The sequence below is a fragment of the Lepeophtheirus salmonis genome, chromosome 4 (genome assembly GCF_016086655.4).
Source record: "Lepeophtheirus salmonis chromosome 4, UVic_Lsal_1.4, whole genome shotgun sequence".
NCBI classification, from domain to species: domain Eukaryota; kingdom Metazoa; phylum Arthropoda; class Copepoda; order Siphonostomatoida; family Caligidae; genus Lepeophtheirus; species Lepeophtheirus salmonis.
Window position 1 is genome coordinate 48,652,119 of NC_052134.2, and position 27,907 is coordinate 48,680,025.

At 32.8% G+C, this 27,907-nt stretch overlaps 1 protein-coding gene across 3 annotated transcripts; it reads left to right on the forward strand.

Moving 5' to 3' along the window:
- On the forward strand, positions 1 to 27,373 carry LOC121116117 (uncharacterized). 3 transcript variants are annotated; one of them, XM_040710340.2, is made up of 5 exons: positions 1 to 450; positions 20,268 to 21,606; positions 21,744 to 21,881; positions 24,844 to 25,333; positions 26,888 to 27,373. In XM_040710340.2, the coding sequence occupies exons 2-4, from the start codon at positions 20,325 to 20,327 to the stop codon at positions 25,185 to 25,187; spliced, it is 1,764 nt and encodes a 587-aa protein (XP_040566274.1). In that variant the 5' UTR covers positions 1 to 450; positions 20,268 to 20,324; the 3' UTR covers positions 25,188 to 25,333; positions 26,888 to 27,373. The 3 variants fall into 3 exon arrangements, with proteins under 3 accessions (XP_040566274.1, XP_040566276.1, XP_040566273.2); XM_040710342.2 differs by lacking the exons at positions 1 to 450; positions 21,744 to 21,881; positions 24,844 to 25,333 and adding an exon at positions 16,576 to 16,901; XM_040710339.2 differs by lacking the exons at positions 1 to 450; positions 24,844 to 25,333; positions 26,888 to 27,373 and adding an exon at positions 16,768 to 16,901 and having other exon boundaries at positions 21,744 to 21,958.
- The last annotated feature ends 534 nt before the right edge of the window (positions 27,374 to 27,907 follow it).

Consider the following 27,907-nt stretch of genomic DNA (forward strand, 5'->3'; position numbering starts at 1 on the left):
GGGAAATATTAGTTATTCAGACTATTAGTTCATAAAAAAAAGAAGTTTTGTGTTCCAGTATAGTTATGAATTATAGACGTTACTAGAAATAGGTGAGGCCCTTTCTACACGGATGTATTCGCAATGTTTTTAATATTCTATCATCATCTCATAGTGAAATAACCATGCATTTTTATGAAGAAAATGACGAATCTGTTGACTCCGTAACGAACATCATTCTCAACATTGTTTTATCAATCCTTGCCGTTCTTCACGTACTTGCTCTGATTGTTTCCATATCTGCCACTAAGCCATGGAGGTTCTGTTGTACTAATGGGTTTGGAGCCGGATCCGAAGAAGATAATAGTGTTGAGGAGTCTGGCTTTAATTTCCGATTCACTAGATCCAATGTCTTTAATGTGAATCCAATTTATTCATAAATAGAGATAAATACAAGGACAATAGTCGAGGGTGAGTTTCAATGCTGTATGTTTCGTTTAAGTTACCTAATTGTCATATATTGTTAGAAAACGAGAATCTTAATCAGAAATTAATTGACCACTTAACAAGAAAAAAATGAATTGACTACATACATTTAAGATATATATATATAAGCGACAGGAAGTTTCGATAGACCATTTAAAAGTCATCTACCAATACCCCCCTCCTATCGATCTGTTGGGATAACCTTGCTTTATTTAATATCTATATAATTACTGCTGTCCAGTGTTTCATGGGACAATCCCCCTCCCACATCAAGGATAAACATCAATAATATTCCTATTCGTTTTCTCTAAATCATTCCATTCAGAAATCAGCTTAATACATTGGAATATGTACAGGCTCGAAGATCGTATTTACAAAAAATATCATAAAATCCGTAATTTTTAATAATTTAATTTCAAATAAAATAAAAAAAGTCATCGATGGCCATGTGTATAGAGGCTTACTCGATATAATTGCCCTTTACCTCAATTACGACCTCTGAAACGGGAGCAAGCCTAGATGATGAATGCAAAGTGCTGCTTGATGGTGGTCACCATACTTGTATTATTTGTTCTTGGACGTACATTAGTGTGTCTGTCAAGGTATCCCCAGACCAAATAATCAATGGGAGTAAGATTGGCGGAGCTGTGGGACCACTGGTCTTTGTTCACGAGATGGTAGCGATTCTTCTCATGCCAGATTTTAGACTTGTTGGATATATGGCAGAGTAGACTGTTTCGATTTTCAAGTTTTGGATACGCCTAGTGCAGAAAAGTTGTCATTTGGTATGAAAAAAAATAATAAAAAAGGATGATCCGCGTATAGCGCGCATCCTTTTTTTTACATTTTCAGAAAGGAAAAATCCAAATTTTCTTGTGTAATTCTTCCTTTTTGTTTCATAGGGTAGCTTTAGAAAAAAAAAAACCTTATAAAGGTTTTTATAGGTTGGAATAATGTTTATCATAATTAATTAATGCAAAATAATGATGAAATAATTGATTCCTTATGGACAAAATAAATAACTTTTGTCTCCTTTCAAACTTTGAACTAAATATGCAACCTATAGATGACATTGCAGGAAAATGAAATTTTGCATAGGTTACTATCTTACCACATGACAACTTTTCCCAACAAGCCGTCATTGAAATTCGAAAAAAGTAGAAAAGTAAACCTCTCTCATATTTACAAAAAAAACAAACAACGTAAACTCTGTAATGTTTAATATTTTTATTTCAAATAGAAAACAATTGCAGATCAAGTCTCTTGAGACTTACTTGATATAATTGCCATCAGCTTGGATTACGGCCTCCATATGGCCTCTCAAGTGGGAGCAGGCATTGATGGCGAGCTCCCTTATTATGGATGCGAAGTGCTTCTTGATGGCAGACACCAGATTTGCCAGATTTGTGGGGGTGTCTTTAGTGTGTGCCTCCAGATAACCCCAGACAACATAATCCACCGGATTAAGATCGGGGGTGCTGGAGGCCATGAAGTCGTAGCAGTTCTCCTCAAGCCAGGCAAGATACTTGTTGGGCACATAGCAGGGTACAGAGACCTGCTACTACACCCAAGATGTAACGTATTGTCAGCTTAATGGTGTGACTGATGTCATGTTTGCTAATTTGTACTTGATTATTAATTAGGCATATAACTACGGCACATCTTCTTTCCTCCTCTGTGAATTGAATCTCCGGTAGCTCTTAATATAGTTCTTCCATTGTGATGAAATTAGACTGAATGAATGTGTTTTGTCAGTATATTACGCGGGATTAAAAAAATGGTATGACAATGACATTTGGTTCCAGGTTGACCCAAAGAGTGTGCAGATTTCATTTTTGAGCCCTGTATATATGTTGTATCAGTTACAACTTCTATATATAAATTCTACAAGTTACAATTTATGAGTCTACAAATCCCTAACTTAATTGTAAAATCCGTCCTTCTAATTACGTGAACTGGGGAAAAGTCATTATACAGCAAGTCAAGTTTCAAATTTTTGGTCACAAACCCAAGTTTTTGAATATTTTCATGGAGTACAGTTGGATTTTTATAATTTTTTTAAATACCCAGTGAATAAATTGAAAAGGCTTTTGAGTGGCAAGTGTTAGCTTTTGTGTCCCAGAGATGTCTAGAGTCGTTGATTTGCATTTATCCGAGTGGTAAGTTTTCAAACTATGGACTCAACTTCAAGTCGAGTTGCAAGTATTGATTCCAAGGGGTCACCTCTGTTTAAGATTATGAATTTAGGAATAATATAACTGTGGACATTTAAACTTTATAATGTAGCACAGAGTACTTACTATTATTTCGTAACTTTAGTCAAAATAGTAAACAATTACACTATTAATTTTTATCTACCGTTCAAGGAATATTCAATAATTGTATTATCCTCTCATCATTAGTATCCTAATTTATGATTACTCATCTCACTTTTTGTAATAAATGCAAATTGAACAATGATATTAGATACAAACAGGGCCGTAGCTACGTTATACACAGCGTGCATAGTGCCCCAAGTTCCAGCAGGGACCCCGAAAACTCGTATATAGGAGGCCTATAAGTATGTATAAGTGTAGGGAGGAACTGGGCATAGTAAAGTTTGGGAAACCCTGGCTTAAGAAATATTGTAGTTGTCATATTATAAGGCCCGACAAGCTTAGTAAGGAACCTGGATCCATAATCTACCCCACTCCTTCCCTCTTGTATTTACACTGTCTGGTGCCTAAAGCCACTTTTCCAGATCCAAAAGAAGCCATAAGCTATTTTAGATTTCAGATACAACTGTATTACCCTGGCGACGTAAAAAAAATCATTGTAAAACGCTACATTTGAAGCAATATATTGTGGTGTCGGTTCGACTTTGTCGGTTCCCATTCTTGTGGTTCAAGAACTGCTTGAACCACTAGAACTGCAAGACCACTAAGGGGACTCCCTTGGTAAATACAACATCAATTATTGACTACATCCTTTCAGCTGTTGAGCAGAACCTCTTTCAAAGAGACATGATACCTAAAGTTGAAAGTAAGAGGTGATTCTCTATAATTTCTTCCCTTGTATTTTTTTCAATTCTAGCTAGGAGTGAAGAAAAAAAAAAGATAGTTAGGACAGTAGGAACAAAGGACCGACTACAAGCCGTTACTGTTATTCCATCACGCAACCTTTCATTCAAAAAGAAACATAGAAAGGCCCAAAATCATCTGGTAGTTAGCCAAATAAGTCAATCAAAGCAACTGCTATTTATCACTTAAGTACTCCTAGTCATATTATCTCTCCACAATTTTTATAATGAATTACATATATGTAATAATATTAAAATCCAAAAAGGATTTTATTCGATTCTTTATTATGATATTGCTGATAATATTTTGTCAAAAGCGTTGGCTACATGATAGCCAAAATTTATATATAAAAATAATAAGATGGCTAATATATATATATATATATTGACATTGTATGTAAATACAACAGGAGCCAAGTTCAGTGGTATGGGCTAGTGTTAACTCCTATTATTCCAAGATTTATGTCTTCTTCTAGAGATACTAGGCGTATGAGTGAAGGATTGTGTTTAAATATTGTTAATATTTATTTGAAAATCTATGTTCTTACCTAATTTCAATAAAAACAACGTTGAATTAATTTTTTTAAATAACTTTAGAAGTAATCAAAAATATGATTGTCTAATTAGAAAATATAATTAATTAGCTCCTCTATGACGTCATCAAAATTGTAAACAAAAACAAAGAAATCTCTTATCGACACACTTTATATAATGTGACCTTGGAGTATTACTTATTGCTTCGTTTATTTATCAAAAATAATAAATTATGAAATAGCCATGACGTATCAGGTCATACGAGGGAATCCACAACTAACAACAAAATAAATAAGATATTTTTGTGTTCGCTAGCAAACACCGTGACTAATCTATCCTGAGGACTATTGAATAGTAAAAAAAGATCGGACCGATAAAACAAAGACTAAAGGGAGGGGAAAAAAAGAAGGCTGATACGGAAATCTGTGCATTGTTCCGATACAACACTGATCACTGATGTAATTATTGACTATTTTGTTGAACAATACTAATTGATCAGACTATATTGTGACACACTATAAAGTTCAAATGCCCAAAGTCTTATAATAAGTAAATATAGCAGATTAAAATGCAATGATGATATCTATTAATGATTACAAAATTAATATGACGGATATTATAATTACAAAAACATAGTGAGACGTACTCACAATTACCACTTGTATAATTTGCTTATACAAGTTACAACTTGATACCAACATACATTATAGGCTCAGTTGTCAAAAGGGAAATTTAATGTTTCTTCTGTCATTGACTAACACAAATATGTAAACACTGAAGAAAAGCATCATTGTTTGTGAATTCAATTAAGAAAATAATAAATTTCTAAATTTTCAAGAAGGTAAAAACCTGCTGGTACTCCAATCCATTGTAAGAAGTTAACCGTTATACGAGTACTCCGTACTATGTATATATATACAACTTCAAGATCCTCAGTTAAACATGATATGACTATAATGAGCTGTCATATGTTTTAAAAAAATATTTTTTTTTTCAGAAAAGATAATAAGTCCGACTTAATTCAAAAGCCTTCATTTTTTATATGCTTATAATTATAGAATTCATGGTATGCCTATTAAATTAATAATATAGTGTACATACTTTTATAACAAAGTCAATTGCATCGACATTGAATTTAGTAATATACTATGGATTACACGTAGTAATTAGGCGTAGCCTAACAGAACAACTTTGTATAGGACAGGAACCTTTTTTAGTGACGTACCACTTGTAAAATATTTATTTAACCCAAGTACCCCCTTACTAGCAGAAAACATATTTAGATTCAATGACAAAGGCGTCCAAATGATTACATTTTGGAAGAGGTTTTTTGGATTTAAATAAACAAAAAAAATCCTAAGATAAATTTTTTTGGAAAATAATTTCAAAATTAAACAAAAATCCACAGCTATTCACAAAAAAATATTTTTTTTTGGGAAAAAATTTCTATAATTCATACATTTTCTCAAGAAAGTATAAAAATCCCTATTTATTGTCAAAAAATTTAATTTTTTGTCCCAAAAAAACAACAACACAATCTATAGCTGTTCTCAAAAAATTAATTTTTTTGGAAAAAAATTTCAAAAATCCTAAGCTATTCATAAAAAACTAAATTTTTTAGAAGTTTTTGTCAAAAGTCTATATTTTTGTTAAGAAATTAAGTTTTTTTGGAAAAAAAAAAAAATCTACAGTTGTTCTCAAAAAATTAACTTTTTTAGGAAAGAAAAATTAAAATCCACAGCTGTTCACAAAAAATTATATATTTTTGGAAAAACATTTCAATTATAAAATTTTTTGGAGAAAAAATATATAAATCCATGGATATTCACAGGAAATTAAATTGAATTTTAAACATTAAATTATGTGAAAAAAATAATTAATTATGTGGACTTGTAAAATATTCTTTCAAAAATCTCAAGTGCCCCTGGAGTGCCTCCAAGTACCCCCATTTGAGAACCAACGATATAGAAGATAACTTCCTAGGATATCTTCAGCTACTCAAGGTTAATAGAAATGCAAGGTTATAGCATAATGCATGTACGACTGATGTTTGACTTCCACCACGCTTTTAATATTGACGTCATAGTGGATGAGTAGTTGCGTGTTTTGTACAAATCTGTTTTTAACGCAGTAGTTGGTACGATACATTAAATTGAAAATTATAGCAATAGTGATGTCATGAACTATGAGTGGTTGCGTGTTTTGTCAAAATCTGCCTGTTTTGCCCAGTGTACAATACATCATATTGAATCATGAATTAATGAAACTATTAATGAATTATTGTAATAAAGAGGAGATCCTCCTATATTTTATTTAGAATTAGTGCAGGGAAAAGATTATAAATATATTTTAATTCATAAACATCTATTTAATTATGCATTTTTAAAACAATTAACACCGGAGATAGGCGATAATGCTTACATCAGAAGAAAAGTTAACACCACGTCCACCTATTAAACAATAAATAAAAAAGAAGAAAGGGAAAATGCAAAAACCGTTTTTCCTTTTCTAATATTTAAAATTAGAGTTTCCATTATACACATATCAACTTTACCTTGTATGTATCAAATATATCCTAAATCAAAATCTAACTCCTAACTCTGGTGATGTAACATAATTCATTACCTTCCTACTTTTTTAGACTAAGTCAATGTTAATAGAAATACAAGGTTATACTATAAAGCGTGTACGACTTCCACCACGCTTTTAATATTGATGTTAAAATGTATGAGTGGTTGCGTGGAAATCTGTCTTTCTTGTCCAGCAGTCGATATGATACATCAGGTTGAAAGTTATAGCAAAAGTGAATTTATAAACTATGATTGATTGCTTGTTTTATCAAAATTTGCCTGTTTACACCAGGAGTCGGTAGGATACATCAAATGGAAAATTCTAGCAGGCCTGATTACATGATGGTTTAACCTAAAGGCTTCTAGAGAAAGAGCGGTTAAGGAAAAATAAACAATTCAATTATAAGACAAGGAAGACTATGTCCTAACACCGACCTATAATGTCATGTTATTCTTGTGACGTAGTCCCCCAGTTTCTTCTCTTTTCACTAGAGGGGAGACGGCTTGTTCAAACTGGCTGCGTGCCTGGAGGAACATGCAGCAGCTTCTATGTACTTCTAAGCCAATCAGAATGGAGAACTACTAAATCCTACCTACCTTGACTAGAGCGCCCACTCTTTCCCAAGAGTCCTTTAGTTTAACGTTGTATTTTGTATTACCTTTGAGACTAAGTGTGAAGTTGAGTGACAATGACTTGTAATTACATTCCGGGGTCCCGGAGTTTGATCGTTTTTGAGCTATTTCTACTCCGAATTATGTAGAAAAGTTTAATGTAGATAATCATTTTGGTTAAAAGGGTAAAATAATGATTTGGAATTGAATTATTATACAAAGAAGTTTTAAGAGAGGGAGGGAGAGAGAAAATAAATTTCAATGTCATCCCAACGATTGCTTGTCATAATAACATAAGTGCTTTTATAACATTACTCGGCTATAATAATTTATATTACGTACTTGCGAAATTTTAATAAAATATATGTTCCATATTTTATACGTTAACATGAGATTAATTAAAATGGATCAATAAAGTCTTTGAGGCCGAGGCTTTATATTATAGCATGTACCTAGAGATTCAAGGGCGTATGCAGGGGGTAGGGTCGAGGGCTGTAGCCCTTCCACCCCCAACTATACAAATTTCCAAAAAAAAATATTATCAAAGAAAAAAAAACCCCTAAAAAAACTGATTGTGAATAGCGATAAAAAAGATTTAATATTTGAAATTTATTTATAATTTTTTTCCTGAAATAAAATTTATTGTGAATAACTATAGATTTTGGATTTATTTTCAAAAAAATCAAATATTTGAAATGTAATAATGAAAATATTTTCCAAAAACTGAAATATTTGAAATTTCATTTTGATATTTTTTCCAAAAAATAAAATATTTGAAATTTTTTTATGAATGCCTATGGATTTTTGAAATTTTTTACAAAAAAATTAATATTTGAAATTTAATTTTGATATTGCTTCGAAAAAAATTAATTTTTTCTCAATAGCTATTGATTTTTTTAAAAAAATATTCAAAAACAATAAAAAAAAATGAAGTCTTTGAGGCATAGACTTATTATTATAACATGTACCTAGAGATTCGGGAACGTCCACAGGGGTAGGCTGGAGGGGTTGCAGCCCCTCTCTAAATTTCCCAAAAATTTTATTTTCGGTGAATAGCTATGGATTTTTGAATTTTTTTTCACAAATAATTAAATTTTGTGTTAATAGCAACGAATTTTATAATTTTTTTCCTAAAAGTTTTATATTTGAAATTTTTTTACAAAAAGTAAAATTTATTGAGAATAGATATGGATTTTAGATTTTTTTTCCAAAAAAATTAAAAAATTGAAAATTTTTTTCTTAAGATTTTTTTGTGAATAACTACTGATTCTTAAATTTTTTTTGAAAAATTTAATTGAAATTTTTGCATTTTTTTTGGAAAAAAAATTAATATATAAAATTTTTTGTAAAAAATTTTATATTTATGAAAAGCTGTAGGTTTTTAAAAAAAAAAATTTAAAATTCAAACATCAACTCCCCCACAAAAAAAAAATCTGGACTTTTGTTCAATGTTGTTTTTATGTTGCTATATCTTCATTTTAAGTCATCATTCATATTTATATTAAAAAGGTGTACACTGTCCTCCACATAACACATGCCCTGAAAATCCCGGGTTTCACAGATAGATTGCGCTAATTTTGTTTAATTCAACTAATTTTCAGTTGGTAGTAACCTTTAAAAGATAGCGTCCAAATTTCACGACAATCTGTTGATTAGTTTGTGAGTTATTGTGGCAAGTGACACGCATCTTTTGTAATTTCAAAAACAATGGATTAAAAAAAATTATGTGTTTTAATTTTATACTACTTCTTGATGGGGCAAATAGCGTTCAAGCTAAGGAACGGCTTGAAATCCCTTTTAGGCTCTCTGTTTCATTATGCGAATAATAAAAAACAAACCTTTTTTCTTCGAAAAAACCCGTCTTTTCTGTGTAAAACCCGGGACTTTTCTGGCCACGTGTTATTATTATATCAATGTGGATATGTACAGACAGGTTTGTCATGTTAAAGAATATTTTCCTTATTGCTTATATGGCTACATACTTCATTCAAAAGAATAATAATGTCTAGCATATGGCGCACCACTGACCTATTTTACATCCATCTTTTCTTTTATTTAAAATAATAAGGTAAATTAAAGTTAAGTTACCTTTCTCATACCTGTCCAATTTGTAAATTTATAAATATATATAGGATATATTCATAGCATAGATATGAGAGTTAATTAGCTAGGGTAGGGTGGCCATATAATAAAACACATACGGCCCAATTAGTATCGTTTTTTTTTGGGGGTGGGGGAAGGGTAAATATTTTCAAATTATAATTAAATTCTAGGACTCTAGACTTGCGACTCGACTTGAACTTAATTTCATACTTTTGAAGGACTTGCAACTAATGATAACGAGTGGTCCAATGAAATCTAAACACTTTAATTTTCAAACTCAACAAGATATGATTTATGAGTTAACAATAGAATTTCAACCAAATATATATCATAAATAGATGTGTGTCTGAGCTTGCTTAATCATTGATGTGGCCGGCCTTAGGAGCAACGATGGCTTCCAAGGGGCGGTGGAAGGCATGACACCCTCTATGGATGTAGTCCTCTGTCATGGCGTCCCTGTGCTGACAGACAATGACATTGAGGGTCTTGGTGCTTGGTTGACAGACACTGCAGGCCTTCCCCTCAACATGCACACAACAGGTGTAGTTGAGAGAGTTGTCATAAGGGCTGTACGCTGACCAAAATTATCTAAAAGTGTTCAAAAGACTCATTCAATACAGTTTTGCAACGAAAGAGATGGGTTTCTTTCCTTCCTGGTGTCAAAAGTGGTCACTCCAAAAGGCTCATTCCGCCCACTTTTTTATAGCACTCTGGAAAGCTTGTTGTGAAACCCTGAGATCTCTTGCATGGTCCCCCATGGACTTGATGGTATTGCCCTAGGCTGTTCTCTTTAACTCCTCTGGGTCCAGTTTGTCTTTTCTGACAGATCCCTTCTTCCTCTCCAACGTTTCGGACTTGCTGAAGGTTTCAGATCTGATACTAAAACTGGATGGATACTTGTCTTGAATTTTAGAAGCATTTTACCCAAAGTTCGGACAAAATTAAATAGAATCAAGATTAAAAAACATTTTTTACTGACTACTGATCCTGAAACAATGAATAATCAACTGTTTTTACTTGTATAAATTCATTATTGCAATGATTGTTATAATAGCATTGGACATCGTTAGCTATAATTAGAATGTTATTTGTGTTAGAAGGTGTGGAGAAGACGGGAGGTAGACATATGGTATTACTGAATTAAGAGCATATTTAATATCAGCTGCCTGTTATATGATTTTGGAGAAGAAAATGAATTACTCTTATAAAGAAGAAAACCTTCTACCTTAAATGCAAAATATTTTATTCTTATAAATTCTGATAGATTATATCTCCTCTAAGATGACCGAGTTTCAGAAAGCAAATTCTACCCTGTATATCGCAACCTTTCTTCCAAACAGGAACAGAAAGAGAGAGAGAGAGAGAAAAAGCACAAAGGCAGAGTTATTCAGTTATTATTTGATTATTTCATTGTAGGGAACTATTCAACGCTCTTGTTCCTTAAATTGATTTTTTCCCCCCATCAATCAACAACGTTCAGAACAATGATAAGAAGGGAAAATAAACAGCTGAACACAAAATATAAACATTGCAATTATTTATCCAAGTGAGAGGAATCCCGTGTTTGAGGAGGACTGAAAATTATACTAATGAGACACTTTTGATAGCTGACGATACAAGTGTTAATCCTTATGTTCATCATTACGACATCCAAATACACAAGTGTTATAATTCCCCATTTTCTTCAATCAAAAAGGAGCCATGTCGTTTTTTCTTATACTTTTTATTCTTAATGTTTTCAAGATGTCAATTTTCAGATTAATGACGCATTGCATGGCTTTATATTACAAATATAACTATTTATTATATTTTTTGTTGTCAGGTGTCGTTTTTCTGTTTTTTTTTCTCTCTCTCATAAGTGTCTTGTAAGTTGATTGCTTGAATCAACGTACCTCTTGTTAGGTTGTCTCAATTTCCAATAGTTATAGTTAAATAATATTTCCATAGTTTGCAAGAATGGGGTAGTCTTGTAAAATTGGGCCCATGACATCTACTCCTTGGACGACTACTCCCCTAATTTTATCCCCCTCCCCAAGTATTCCCCCGAGCTATCTACACCCCCTCTCCCCTCCCCCTCAACAAACCTTTTTTCAATATTATTGAAAACTACTGCAAGTAAATGATAGATGGTCAAAGTCATAAATGAATGTTATAGTTAGTCCTGTAAATCCTGTGTATTTTTTAGCTAGCCCACTTTTTTGGAATTGGTAGTCCGAAGAATTAATTTTTATTTATTTAGTAATTGTCATAATTATTTAACTCCTGAGTAGGAAACATATTTCCCTAAATAGATTCAATTACATTCAAAACCTGACTGGACATTCATGTTGTGTGCTTCTAAAAGACGGAAGGTATCCTTGGGGATTGTTGTGGAGTGGTATAATGAGTATGTTCTTTTTATACTCAATGTAGCATATATCTTTAATAATGTGAGCTTTATCTCCATTTTTGAGTAGCTCTCGAGACTCTGCCTCTTACAATTGCTTTCACAGAGACGAGCTTTTCCATGCTCAAATAGATTAAAACAGGAAGAAATAATGATTTTTTTTTGCTAGCAGCATGAAATGGATTAGACGTTTTCCAGACCTCAGATAAAATTGTGAAATTCTAGGAGTAATCGCTCGGGAGTAAGAGCCCTAGAAGCTGATTACTACACCTTTGCCTTAGGATATTTTGCCTTAAGGATATTTACCTTAATATACAAAAAAATGAAGTTTATACGACTTTATTTCCTAATTTAGGTTGAATTTTTAAATAAAAAAAAAAAGAAGTTTTATTACTATAAAAATCATTGAGTGCTTGTTATGAGGAAACAGGAGGGATTTTCACTTCGTTTTGATCCAGAATGTGTCAGATTCAGAGGCGGATGGCTATATTGAATCAAACCACTGAGAGGATTCTTGGAGGGATTCAAAGGTTGGGTCATAATTAACAGCTTCCTGGCTCTTCGTCTGAAACATCATTTGATAATTGATAATGGAGACTGTCAAAGTGATTAGAACTTCTTCCATTCAAATCGATATAGTGTTTATTTTTCTTATTACATTATTAATTATATCAAATATTTTGTCTCTGGTTCGAACTCATTATATAGTGAGATTTTGATAGTATGTCTTGAAATTTGGGTGGATAATGCCATTATCATTATTCCAAGGAAAACTGATTTTTATAGTAACGTACATTACATATTTGATTTAAAAATTAATGAGGAACATCAAATTCAATCAAAAATAAACAATGAAGACGTATAAATATAATTTATTTCAATAATAGTTTGGGAAAAAGTAATTTCGTATTTCCTGCTCTTTTTTTAATGACTAAGTATATCTTGTTTATTATTGTTAACATTGGATCATGCAATAAGGTGTTGTAAAAGTGTAAATGTATACTACATAAGCTTTTTGGGAGTAATATATATGGGCAGTTTATAGTGCGTCAAGTATGGAGGTCTCAAAGGAAGAAATTCGCCATATTTTACATTTTTACTACCGCAAATGAACAGCGCATCGAAAGCGAACAAGAAAATTTGCGATGTATATGGGGCCAATACTCTTTTAGTTCGAGTCACACACCAGTGACACAAGCTATTTCCTTCTGATATACTGGAGGGGAGTGATATACCACGCACTGGCAGTCCTGTCGTCGAAAATATCGATACAATCATGGAAAATCTCGAGATAGACCGTCATGATAGCAGTCGTAGCATCGTGCAGGGGCTGAGCATCAATCATAAAACCATTTTGAACCATTTGCAGAAGGCTGGATAAAAAAAGAGAAAGTCGAATAGGGGAGGAACCGTTTTCATCAAGACAATGTTAGGACGCACACATCTTTCAGAACGCGCCAGAAGCTCCGGGATCTGGGGTGGGAAGTTTTTGTGCATCCACTCTATAGCCCAGACTTGGCACCAAGTAACTGCCTGTCTATCACCATACCGCGTGGTGGTACAAATTTGACCTCAATAAAGGCCTGCGAATATTGGTTGTCCAAGTTTTTTGTCAATAGGGACCAGGGCTTCAACGACAAGGTCATTATGAAGTTGGATTTTCGTTCGGAATAAGTAATAGAACAGAATAGGGCATACTTTGCTTAAATTGTATGATTTTAACCCTTCTTATTTAGCATTTAAATAAAGCAAAAAATACGAAGTTACTTTTTCCCCCATATAATATTAAGGCGAAATATCCTTGAGACGAAATGTCCTGAGACCAAAAGGGGCTAAGGCGGCGGCATGTCTTGAGGGAAAATAGTTTATGACGAAAGTGCTAGGCATTAGTTAAAATAACGAAGTTACTAACTATATCATTTCAGCTGTTCAAGTTTCCGTCCTAACTTCTTATAAAGAGAATAAATACCCTTAGCCCCCCAAAAAAAAAAGAACAAATAAAATATCATTCTATTAAAAAAAATTCCAGAAAATGTAATTTTCAAAATATTATTTTCAAAAAAGTAATATTTGAAATTTCATTTTTGATATTTTCTTTTTCCAAAAATTAAATTTTTTGTGAAGAGCTGTGGATTTTTGATTTTTTCTTTTTTAAATTCAATATTTTGTGAATAGCTATGAATATTAATAGTTTTTGAATTTTTTTTTTTGTTTTTAAATGTTATATTTGAATGTTTATTTTTTAAATTTAATATTTGATTTTTTTTTCCAAAAAATTCAATATTTTGTGAACAGCTGTGGATTTTTCCAATTTTTTTTCCTAAAAATTTAATTTTTTCCGAAATACCTTTGGAAACCCAACACCCCTTAAAATGTAATCCTGCAGATGTTCCTGGATTTTGAGCCTTTTTCTTCCCAGGTTTCTGTGTGAATGAAAGGTACAATGGATGTAAAAAGGTACTTGGGAAAACGTGCTATAAAATATTTACTAAATATATTCTGTATTTTGATCCGAATAATAGATTTTCGTAGCATCATTTCTCATTGTAAAATATAAATACAATTACATATTAATAATACAATATAAGATTATTTTTTTCCTCAGGAAATTGTGTAAGAAAATGGTGTCTTGTCTTAATATTTGTAGTTTTTGTGAGGCCTTGATGATAAAATCCCCCTTCCATGAATTATTTTATTTTTTACTTCCATTAATAAATAAATGGTTTGAATACGTGGTGAAGGAAACATGGATGCCTTGTTTGAGGTCAGCTAATGACGATATCTTTCATACATGTCACATAATATTTTTTTATGATTATTTTTTTGATACCAGGTACAAATACTTGATAAAGATCGAACTAATCCATGTTCCCATGAAAAAATAAAAATTAATATATATATATATAATTTCTTCCATCTTCTTAGAAAAAATGGCATAAATCACATTTTTTTTCTCATTGGGAAAAAAGTAGAATAATATAGAGATTAGTGTTGGATTTGAGTTATAATGTTTGAGTTCGAGTTTTTGAGCATTGACTCAAGTCGAATTTGAGTAAAGACATCGGGCACAGTCATTGAATTGATCCAATCTACATCAATTCAATTGTCAAGCCAGTTTGAGTACCTCAACAATTAAGACATTCAATTATAATGAGCTAAATATAGTTTGGCGATTTTAGAAATCATTTAAGAAAGTTTTAATCTACTCTACAAGCATAGCAAAGCAGTGATCGTAAAATCCATAGCCCAAAATCTGGGGCTACTATAATTTTATACTTCCTGTCCAACAGGCTAACAATGCATAAATTGGTCAATAGGGTTGTTTAGCTATATTATTTTGTAAACAAAGCGACAGAGAGTGGCGCCGTCTTGCGGAAAAATAATACACCTCCCTGAATGATAATATTAATTAATAAAGGTGTATGCTACTTGCATAGTTCTCAGCATGTCCCTTTTTTTTTTAAAAACAAATAGTTTATTCAGCAACCTATAGATTGTTACACCCCCTTGCAGACAATATAACTATTCTACTCACGTCCTATTAAATTAATTTAGAATACGATGGATACAAAAGCTATGTTACATTATTTGAAATGTAAAAGATTCTCTTCATCATAGCACTATTATATTCAGATAATAGGAGGCTGACGCTAATAGGAGTCTCTATTCAGTAATACTAAGAAGCCTTCCTCCCTCTTTTTCCTCACGCTCTACAAAAATCCCATTTCTTACTATAAAACTATGTATAGAGATATACATAAATCGTATGTATTTTTGAGTTGGCTCGTTTTTGGAATTGGCAATCAAAACAATGAATTTTCTTTTACTCAGCTGTTGTCATTGTTATTTAATTCCCGAGGAGCCACCTTCCTTTCCTACTACATTCAAATATAGTCAAACATAATGAAATATTCATTCGTGTGTGCTCATAAAAGACGGAGAGTAACCTGAAATAAATACACAGATTTATTTCCGAATTCTAATTCTAAGTCCTTCTTGGACTCAGAGTAGAATTGGATATCGACATCGGAGTCTTTCTAGCAAATGTCCTTGTTTATTTCCTTTTCACCTTCCTCCCTCGTCAGTGCTGATTGTAACTGATCTAATGAAACGTCATAAGCATTATTCTTTATCTCTTCCAAAGCATTCTTCAAATTGTCAGGGTTACCGTGTTGATTTTCGTTTTTTTTAATATCCGCAAAATACCGGGGATGGAGAGTCGGTCCTTAATTGGTAGAAGTCAAAGTCAGGAGTCGGAAAATGTGTACTGGCTCCAACTCCGGCTACAAAATTATTATAATTTATGTAAATAAAACTTATTTTACAAGCTAAGGCGTACATTGAGTGTTCGTGATTTAAAAAAAAAAATGATTATAAATTAATTATAGGAATTAAGTACTATTAATTTATTCAACTTTAAAGTAAACTCATCACTACAAATACAATTTGTTATTTTCGATATAATTTCCCCCTGTAGTAGAGAACTAGAATTGCTGGAATAAATGAATATTGCGAGGCATAATACTCCAATATTTCGAATATAGTCGAGTTTTTTACGAGTTCGAGCCCAACACTAATAGAGAGTATTATTATAGCAGACATTGTATTCCACTCTGGTTTATGTGCCTAAAGGGATGACTTTGTTGATTTGGATTACATGTATCTTAATTATTCATTGATGAAGTATCAAATTGTTCATATAGTATTTGGTTTTGCCACTAGGGTACGCTCTCATTTGAAGGACTGTCAAATAAATATTAAAAACGCGCGGGCCTTAATTCAAATATATTTTAACAATAATAAAAAAAAAAAAACGAAGGTGAAAAAATGGTTAAAGAAATATCGTTATTACTTCTTCTTCTGACGAAGAAGAATCAACCATAAAAAATAAGCGAAGAAAAGATAGAAGAATGAACAGTTATAGATAGACTCTTCAAAAAAAAAATAATACCTTCCTCTATTTTTATTACCTTATTAATTTTTATCGACATTTTCTAGTACCTTACAAAATAATCCACTCCGTTCCTTCTTCCTCATCTCAGCTACATTCATGTACATAAATAAATAAATTAGTGATGAAACGGTAATAAATATTTGGCCAATGTGTAAGTGCAACGTTGAAAGTTTTGAAAATGTACGACAGTGTTGTAAATCCGTTATGAATCGACATCTCGTGAGTTTCTTTTTACTTTATATTTTGAATTTATATATATATATATATATCAGACAAATTACATTGGGTTTTGTGTGTCAGCTGACGATATTATCTCTCTTTTCCCCCTTATCAATGTTTAAAGGTTGATTAGTTAGTTGAATTTGAATGAATTCTTAGTAGGGAGTAAATATTTCCATGATGTTATAGTCACTAACATAAAAATTATTACATTGTGTTTTGTGTGTCAGCTGTAGATTTTTATGTCTCTTTCTTCCCTTTTATCAATGTTCTGAAGGTTGTTTGATTAGTTGAATTTGAAGTAGTTCTTATTAAGTAGATGATCGATGGATTTCCATGACAATATATTCACTAACCTAGAAAATTGTTATGACGCTATCAATCTTCTATAGTTCTTTTGTAAGTTGAAGTTGAACGAGTTTTTATTCAGGGGTGAGCTATTTCCGTAGTGTTATTTCACTAACATACAAATTTAAGCTGTATTTCTGATATCAGCTGTCGATTTATACGTCTATATTCTCGCTGATGAGTATTCTGAACGTTGATGGGCTGCTTATTTCGAAATAGCTCTGGTTAAACCCAGAACAAGTACCAAATATGATTGCGTAGTAATTCAATAGTTTGGAGGAGGATTTAGCAACTTACTATCATATGATTGGGGCATTCCTAGCGGCGCCTGCAGGATTATTTTCGAGGGGAGGAGACCTGGTTTTTGGTATTTTTAATCTCCAAACAAAACTAAAATAATTTGAAAAATTAAATTTCTTCGATAAAAGCTTCAAATATTGAATTTAAAAAAAAAATTTAAAAATCCATGGGTATTCAAACAAAAAAATAATTTTTTGGAAAAAAAACTCCAAAATCTACAGATGTTCACAAAAAATAAAAATTAAATTTTTGATACAAATTTCAAAAATCCCAGCCGTTTACACAAAATTAAATTTTTTTGAATTTTTTTTTGAAAATCAAGTTACATTTCTAATGTTATTTAAAAAAAAAAATCAAATTTTGAATTTTCTAGTAAAGAGCAAAAAATGCCTTAATTTGGGGGGCACTACCTACGGACGCCTAAGATAGTAGGGCGTTACCTCACTGAAATAACAATTTACATTGTACTTTGTTGTCAGCTGTTGATTTTTCTGCCTCTTTTCCCTTATTGTTATTGATTGGTTTAATGAGAATTAACTGTAGGTGAGATCTACACGATCCCCAACTAATGATGAATAATAATTCCAAACCTTGTTGGTAAGAATTGTCTAACAACAAACTAATTCATTTTGAGTATTTTCGACCAAATTTATTTAGGGGTTTTTCATAGTAAAGCATACACAATTAGTTTGACAACAACACACACTTGAGCTCTGTAGCTTACGTACAAGTCGAGAAAATGATACTTGATCCACGAATCTCCATTCACGTACTCTAAATTGTTGGGCGACTGAAGGATCACTGTCTACACCGTCAGCATATCCAAAACGTTGATGAGGGAGAAGGGCTCAAAAAGTCAAAAAAAAATAATAATACCCTGGCCAATTCCCTCAAGTTCATTATGGTATTTGCAAAAAATATCGCGTTTTTAAACCAGACTGTCTAGAGAGGTATAAAAAGAGTGGGTAGAAATAGACTTGTCAGTGTCGAAAGGCTATTTTTGACACCAGCAATGAAATAAACCCATCTCCTCCATTGAATGTCTCTTTTAAATGAGTCTTTTGAACTCTGTTTGACCCTTTCAGACCTGCTACAGCCCTGATGCCAACTCTGTCGACTACATTTTTCTGGTGCGCGTCGAGGAGAAATGCTTCAGTGTCTGTCGTCCAAACAAAGGGACACTCAAAACCACTGTTAGCCAGACCTGAGATCCTATAACAGAGGAATACATCGGCAGTGGGTGCCAGGCCTTCTGCTGCCGCCCGGAATTCATAATTGCCGCTAAGGGTGGCTACATTGATGATATAGAGAGCTCAGATACACATATATTTATGGTATTAATTTTGTTGAAATTCTATTGTTAATTAATCAATTATATCTTTTTTGAAGTTTAAAATCCGAGGGGGTCATATTTTAATGGACCATTCAGTACAATAAACGTAAGGAGGTGACATAAAGCGACATCTTGTGTGTATTTTAAGTACTTTTCCCTTTTTCACTGGATTTATTAATATTATATATTTGGATATGAAACCCCTGAATAGTCAATGTTCTCATAATGACATGAATATTTTTTTCTATGTGTTCTTGATTAATAAAACTTGAATATAATATATTAATAGATTGTAATCGTTTGTGTAACATTGGTTACGAAAGGAATAATTGTGTGTATCCATCAATAATTATTAATATACATATTATTATCTCAAGATTCAAAACCACTAAAAAAAATATTTACATTAAATATTAATTATTTGAAGATTACTTAAGAAAATAATAATTAATGTAGACTAATAAATTAATATTTCATTGAAAGAGCATCGGATATTTTGCTGGTGTTATAATACAATATATCAATTTTAATAAGACTATGTACCGACATATGTGATCCCTTAAAAATGGCGTCGATTCAACGAAGTATTTGCTCCACAATTGCAGAGAAAGGAGAGTGTCCATGTTGCAATCCGTGCCGGACGAGACAATGTAGTGATTGAAAATTTCTTACACCTGGACAAGCCCCTTGTTTGGAGAGTCTGAAGTTGATTATGAATCAACAGCTTGACAGTTATGAGGTTCGGAACAATAAGCTCAGAATGTTACGTGATGCAATCAAATCCATGCTAATGAGTACATCAAGATGCCAAACCCTGGATTGAGGAAATCGCAGCTGTGAGGCCATTGGTTTGACTATAAGACTCGGTTCCATGACACACTGCAAAGAAAATGTTGACCTGGTTGTCAGAATTTAATTTTGAATTGTTGCATCCAGTATTTGGTCTCCTTGCTCACCTGACCTCAACTCTTTGCTCTACTGCTAATTAATAAATAATATCTGGTTGAAGTTTAAAAATCAAAGTGTTTAGATTTTAATGCACCATCCCGTATGATGTTAAAAAATACATTGGGCATTTCTCATTTTCTTCTTGATTATTGTTCAAGATTGTTTTTGTGTTGAATCATCACCTATTTGATATAATAATAACATAAAATAAATCTGAAACTTTCTTCAAACTTTCACTTTCACCCACTTGTGCTCTTGGGCATCTGCCTCAATACATCATTATTATTATTTTTTTCTTTTGATGAAAGCTCAAATAATGATAAATTGGCTGGCCATATGGGGATTTATCTTATACGTAGAAGCATAACATGTCAGATATTTCCTACTCCAAATGCATTCAATCCGTTAATACTCTTATTTTTTTTCTTTTTTTTCAGGATGCTTTGCCATTTCTCAGAAAATCTTTCGTAGTTGCTCAGTCCTCCTGATATAAGATGCAAGCTCCAGGATCCCTTCTCCCACTCCTCCTCCTTCTTCTCTCCATTGCTTCTCCACTCATAAACTGTGATGAATCCAAAGTAACAGAGCGGAGACCCTATTTTCGACGTAAAGAACTCATCCGTTCTAAACTCAATCCCACTGTCAAAGTGGACTATTCATCTGTACCCACTAAGAAGCGGAGGCTTCAAACAAAGTTTTTCAACATGAAAGAAGACTATGCCACATCCACAAAAACCACTCTACGCTATAAAGTCCCCATTCTCATAAAGAAACTTGCAAAGCGTCCACGGAAACAGAATCTCTGTGGAGATGCACATCTCTTGGAATGTGCTCGAAATCAAACGTCGAGGCAAACATTTGGAGGGATTGAAACTGTGTTTTCTCTTTTGAGGGAAGATGTCTGGGTCATTCCTCTCCTCATTGGGGACGTATCCCTCATCATCGTTCTAATTGTCTTTGAAGTGTTTCTCCTATCAAAAGCCCTTCGCTCAAATCCAAGTCGAAGACATTTATTTCTAGGACAAGTGCTAATGGCTGGTCTCTTTCTATGTACAGGGATATCTGTGAGTCATGTGCTTAAACCCAATGAAATTGTTTGCTCAGTGACTCGTCTTGGGACTGGTATATCATATAGCATCGTCTTTAGTACCCTTCTTGTCAAACTAGTGTTCCTTATTTCTTTAAACTCCGGAGTATATCTTCCTGGTACATATCAATGTCTTCTATTGTGCTTTGCTATTCTCATTCAAGTCGTTATCGGTGTTCAATGGATACTCTCTTCACCTGCTCAAGCCAAAAATGGAATCTGTGACTTGGAGTTTGCTCCTTTCCTTTTCAGCCTACTATACGTGTTTTTCCTCATGGGTGTAGTGAGTCTATTAGCCTTTAAAGCTCGGAAAATCCGAGAAAACTACCGAGAGGGCTCCTACATAGGCCTCGTTATGGTGTTCAGCTCATGTATATTTGTTATATGGATCATTGGAGGATTTATAGCTCCTATTGAATATCAGCCAGTGGGTATTGGTGGCGGACTTCTCGCCGTAGCTGCAATTACATTCGTTATTATGTTTATGCCAAAGGGTAGACAGCTCTCTGCCATCGGGAAGGAGGGAGTTTATTCAGAGGATCGAGCAGGGAATAGACTCTATTCGGAAAGCTCACTTCAATCAACTGGAAGTGGAACCCCTTCACCATCCTTCTTTCCCATTAAACCTGCGAAAATGAACTTTAGAGAAAGATTGGCGACTCCTCCAACTCCGAAAAAGAATCGACACGGTAAGATAATTCATTTGTTCTTTAGTGTAGTTCTCTGATTTCATCATCTTAACTTCCACTATCTCTATCCATCTCTCTTTCTTCATACTTGATGACTTGCTCATCCCATGTTAAACATTTCCGACCTAATCTTTCAGGTGCTATGTCGGAGACTCGTCGGGAAATTCGTTCTAGTCATATAAATAGTTCCCGACATCCCGTGTTTATTCGTGCTTCTAAACAACAGCATCACCATCACAATAGACACCATCATTCTTCCTCATCTCTACTTCGAGGCAATTGATACTAAGCCATTCACAAAATATTTCTTTATATTTTACCATTTAATCTTTAGTATATTTATTAGTTAGAAAACTCTCAGCACGGTTTCGGTTCTTTTTCTGACCTACTTCTTCAATTTCTTTAATGTCTCGTTTGACCAGCATGACCTAGGGGCTCATTATCTTTATGAATAACTTGTTTTATAGAGTGTCTATATATGTATGTTTGACTTAAGTATGCGCTCTTTGAATTAAAGAGATTAGATCAGTGGTTCTCAAACTTTTTATAGTTTGTACCAGCGGAGAAAATATTTGGGTCTCCAATGTAGCAAATATCCATGGCTATGGACAGAAAATTAAATTTTTTGGCAAAAAATTTAAAAATTTAATTTTTATGGGTATTGGTGGGGGGCTACAACCCATCTAGGCCACCCTCTTGTGGACCCCCTGGTGTGAGTAAACATTATACTAGTACAATGACTCCATCTACGAATTGTCCTTGAAGACAATATATAATGTAATTGCCTTCACTAGGAGCGAGCGTAAATTGAACCTATGCACATTTAAGAGTTCAAGATAATAATTTCTACCCAGAACATTGCGGGCTGAGCTAGTTCTCTTTTTCTGGTTTACTGTTCCTATCATATCATTGTTCAACCACCCATATAATACTAGAAACTTGTCAGCAAGGTATATATAATCCATATATACATATATATAATATTGAATTCCAGGACCACATTTAAATTTGGAAATCCATTTCCTTAATGTGGATAAAGCTGGCAAGGGGAAGGGGGAATTTCTTCTGATGATATTTATTGGCTTTTCCTCCAGTCATTGATCTCAGAATGAGAGACCTCTGGATATCTTCCTCCGACCATTTTTAAGGTCTGGCGTTAACATTTTCATTCATTATAACATTGACTTGACTTGGTGAAAATATTTTACTTAATTTACATTGATAGGCTTTACATTCACTTCTTTTAGATACATTTTTGGTCAAACTGACTCTTTGAAGGGGAATAAATTTTTTTTTTCAAGTCTATTTATTTTCATGAGAATTCTTTTATTTTCTTTCCTCCTATAAAGAAGCTGTTCATTATACATATCTGTCTGTACTGACACATTTATGTTTTGTTGTGGTATTACATGCTCTTCAATAGTCCCCAAGGTGACATCCAAGGAAGGCTTTAAATATTCAAATGATACTTCCATAGCATCAGAGCATTCTTTAGGTGGCTTATTTGCTTTCAAACTTCCTTTGTTTTGGAGTAGTGAGAAGTTTTTTAACAATGTTTTTTTGTGTTCCTGGAGGAGAGCCTAGGATAAATATACGGAAGGGTATGAATAGGTATAAAATAGATCTGCTTAATTTCTTATGCATAGAGTTATTTATTCTATAAATTACCTTTTTGTCCTTTTAATATTTGATTTCTCTGTATCTGCAGCTCGAATAGAGCTTTCAGGAACAAAATATAAAGTAGGAAAAACATTTGACTTCAAAGTTTTCAGAACCTCTGCTACTAGAAGTCCTCCCGTAGTTAGATATGAGTTCAGCCCTTTAGATTTCTCTGAAAACAGTCTTCCTCAAAATGTCTAGAACACACTCTGGCAGTTTCGGGATTGAATGGGTCTTGTCTATGACAAGCTTGAATCCATTTTGCACGAATGTCTTTCGCTTTGATAAATCTATGGTAAGAATACCCTCTTCGGAGTGTTCATTTTGAAATTATTAGGAAAATCGTAGAGGCTAGACTTTTAAAGAGTAAATGATGATAATATAAATATTAATTATATTTTGAAATTGTTCAACTTCATCTGTTATCCATTATTTTAAATCCAATGACGTCAGATGTAACGTGGTCTTTTCAATAACAAATCAAAAACATTTCAGAAGAGCATACCTGATTATATATACCATGCTTGTAAGTCTAGGCTCAAGTGTGCCCGCTTCAAATCTTGTAGAATTACTGGGAAATTACAACAATGTACCGCATAGAATCAGTTTATAAGTATGTCTTTAGCTAAAAAAGACGTCTGTGATAGGCTTAATATTGGAATTGAATAATTTCATATAAACTCTGATTTATGAATTCGACAGGGGTGAATTTTTTTTTATATAGATATATGTTTGACTATTTAAATCGAATAAATGCTTTTTTTTTCTTCATAATAATATAACAAACGGCCATTTGGAATTATTTTATGTCATTGCAGTAATTTCTCGGTTCTTCTTTCCCATTTGTAGGGGGCGCACTTGAGCCTTCGTTTACAGGTTTCTAGTATTATTTGGCTCAACTTATAACCAATAATAAGAAAACAAATATATATTCATAGACAAAGTAGCTTGCTAAAGGTTGCGGCTTTTGTTGAGGGAAGTGAGATCGCCTGCAACGGCTATCAGGTTTCTTTGTTTTATCCTTTGAACTACTTTTTATTTACACTAAATGATAAATTATTCTTATATAAGGGATAAAAAGTACGAGTACCAACTGTAATTTTTCTTTCTTCCCTTCAACTCATCTCCACCTCAACATTTATCGCAGACCTAATTATACTTAGTGCTACAAAAAGGTCGCGAATAGAATAACAAGTAGTAAAGAGAATGAAATATAATGGGTCTTACCCAAGCAATACTCGTAAAAATAGTTCGGCTTGCTGGAATATAAAATAAAAAGAGAATCTAAATGAATTCATAAATTCATTTTATATCACTATTTTACAAGCACCAAAGTGCTGTCTTTTTTACACCTCTATAAATAACGTTCGTACGACCGAAGGGAGTTGCTATACTACTGTGGTACGTTCACCATAGTTTGAGAACCACTGGTTTATATAATTTTCTAATGATTTAAATACTTGTGTTACTTATGTGCATGTTTCTGTATTTCTGCCTGAGTCATCTTTAACCATCCTCACGGATAATTTTTTTTAAATGGTAAAATATAAATAAAAAAACCAAAATGAAAATCAATAGGTCGTCGATGGCGCTCTCATCCTGCACTCTTGGATGAAGCTGCTGATGAGGAAGATAATCAGCAACTCCGCCTCCGTGGCGGAGGAGTCCTTGACCTACAAGGACTCAAAAATCTCAAAATCAACAAGAAAAATATTCATCAACTCAAGGATATACTTCGACACTCTTACTCGGATTTATCCATGTATAACTTGAACGAAGACTATTATGCTCATCTTAGGAAAATCCTAAATTCCAAGATCAAAAACGAGAGGGATATCCTCTCCACCATTTCTCCTCGACGCTGGAATGATCAATGTCTTCGATGTTGCTCTTCCAATCAAGATGTTGACCTTCACTATTAAATAGGCTTAATATGTACAAGTCCAGCCCCAACGATCCCTTCTTCCATTTCTCTATCTTATCCGTTCTACTTCTTCATTATCTCTCTCTCTCTATCACACACTATCCATTATAATATATCTGTTAATAATACTCAAACTATTTTAGGGTATGTTATTCTTTATAATTATGTTTACTATAACTAAGTAGTTTCCCTCATTGACGAGCGTTTGCAACAAAATTTAGGTCTTGAAGCGCCCAGGGCCTCAATCACATATATTTATTATTGTAGTTTAATATGTATAACACGAAAATGACCAACTAAACCTTTAAAACCTTTAAAACATATATGTTTAACCTTTATAGCCTTTATTAAGATGCTCTATTTCAAATTGAAATAAGTATATAGATGCAAATCAAATTTAACAACAAATTGATACCAATATTGCATCATTTGAAAAATAAATTATTGATTAATTTATTTGAGTACGATTAATTAAAAAATTTTATAATCACCAGAAATAGAGTAAAATAAAGAACTTTACATAGAAGCCAATATCTTTGATGTTGGCTGTCTTCAAGTGCTTATTCTCAAAGGGTGAAGTTGTAATTGATTTTTTTAATATTTGTTAGGATATTTTATAAATAAGCTAGTGAGGTTTCGTGAAATATAGAGTAACAATGATATTCTGGGGGAATATTGTAATTTGTAGCTCTATGTTTCAAATTAAAAAACAAAAAACATTCTAATTATTTATGCATCTTTTCTTTTAACAGAGAAAATGCCCTATAAGTAAAAAAAATTACAGCAGCTGTCATTATTTAATATATGAAATATATGCCACAACAGTGCTTCAATCAGTCTCAGTGTAATTTGTATACATTTTGGATAACGTTTGTCAATGTGTGAGCCCACTTAAATAGTTATTAATATTAGAATTGTGGAAAAGGAGGGATTCCAGTCGAACGTGGATTTTTTATAAAAAATTTCTGGATAGGTAATCTGGAATATATAGATTTGTATTTTTTAAAGGCAAATATGCACTTTTTTGCCTTCCGTTTTTTTTTAGATTCAAACACTATCAGTGGAATGGAGAGGTAACAGGTGGAATAGGGTGGTCCGTGGCAAGATTTGGTTCTTTTTTTCTAATTTAGGAGGTGCATAATCCAAAAAAGATCAGATTTTTTTTGTAATAAAATACAAAATCTGAAATCTACTTAAGAATAACTTCCGTATACCTGGAGTGTAGAGGTAGTAAAAATTTACAAATGGCCACTCCTAAGAAATTCACGCCACTCCAACACGGATCACCGGACATGATGTCCCCCATGGTTTGACATGTAAAAATTGTTTAAATCTTCTCGAATACAAATATATCAATAGTGCATACTACTAATTTGCAAGATATTAATAAATTTACTAATCACCCTGCCCTATTTAGAAAATCCAGACGTATTAGCGAGTAAGTAGCGATATAATATATTGCAATATCGGTCCGCAGATATGTCGGTTCTTAAAAACAACAAAAATGTTGTATGTTTGTGAAGATTTCGACAATTTTCACATCTCTACCGATTGTAGCCTATTTATTTTTGATATGATTGAGAGAGCGATTTCTATACACGCCGGAACTCCTTTTTCTCCACAACTCTTATTATGTTTTATTTTATCTATTTTACTCAAATAAGTTTCTTACATACATTGATTAAATATATTTTGTAGAGCGCTCTGACAGCAAAACCACAGAGGATAGCTACCTTTCGGGCATGGACATCTTCGCCTATCTCCGCAACGAACAGTCTAAAAACAACGCCCAGATTGGGAGCTCCTTACTCCAATTAAATGTGAATACTCATAATCAAATACCACGAAGAGAGGACGAGTATTTATCCACAATACCACGAAGAGCTGTCTTGGATGCTCAACAAAGATATTCGAGAACAAATCCAAATGTAACCTTTCGTCGATCCTCAGAGATGAATAACGGCTCAGGACTACTCTATTAATATTGTGCAATACATGGACATATATATGAATACCCCTAATTATGTAATTAGGATTATACTTAGGAACATATTTATGTACATCATTTCAAATGTTTAATCAAAGCATTTTTTAATTTCATTTTTTATACGTGTTACATATTTATATTATAAGGAAAATTTAAGTACATAGGATATATCTATTGTAATAAAAACCGTGAATTTATTTTTTGCAGTGTCGTACTTCGGGGTAAACTGGCGTACGGGGGGAAATGGTCAGCCTTAAATTTGGCATACAAATGATTGAATGCGTCTTTAGTATCCTGGTTAATTAAAATTTCGCATTTTTTTTTTTTGTAAAAAGTATTTAAAATAGTTAAAATAAAATAATGAAATAATTAAAACTTCAATGAATAAATGGATTTTATACGAGATATCTCGTTCTCAATTTCGAATGTTTTTTTGGACAAACGCAATATCTCCTATTAAAAAATAATTAATATATAAAATGAAAAATTTAGCAATCTTGGACTAGGATTTGAGTGCTTTGAAAGATAAACAGTTGCTATAGATTGAATTGAAAATGATAAATCCTCAATATGTCAATTGACAAATTAGTTTCGGCACGGACCATGAAGCGGAATGGGGTTACAGGAGCGTTCACAGGGGATGTGCTGGAGGGGCTGTAACCCCCCTCGGATTATGGATATTTTACTTTTTACTAGAAAATCTAATATTTGAAATTTAATTTGATTCATCA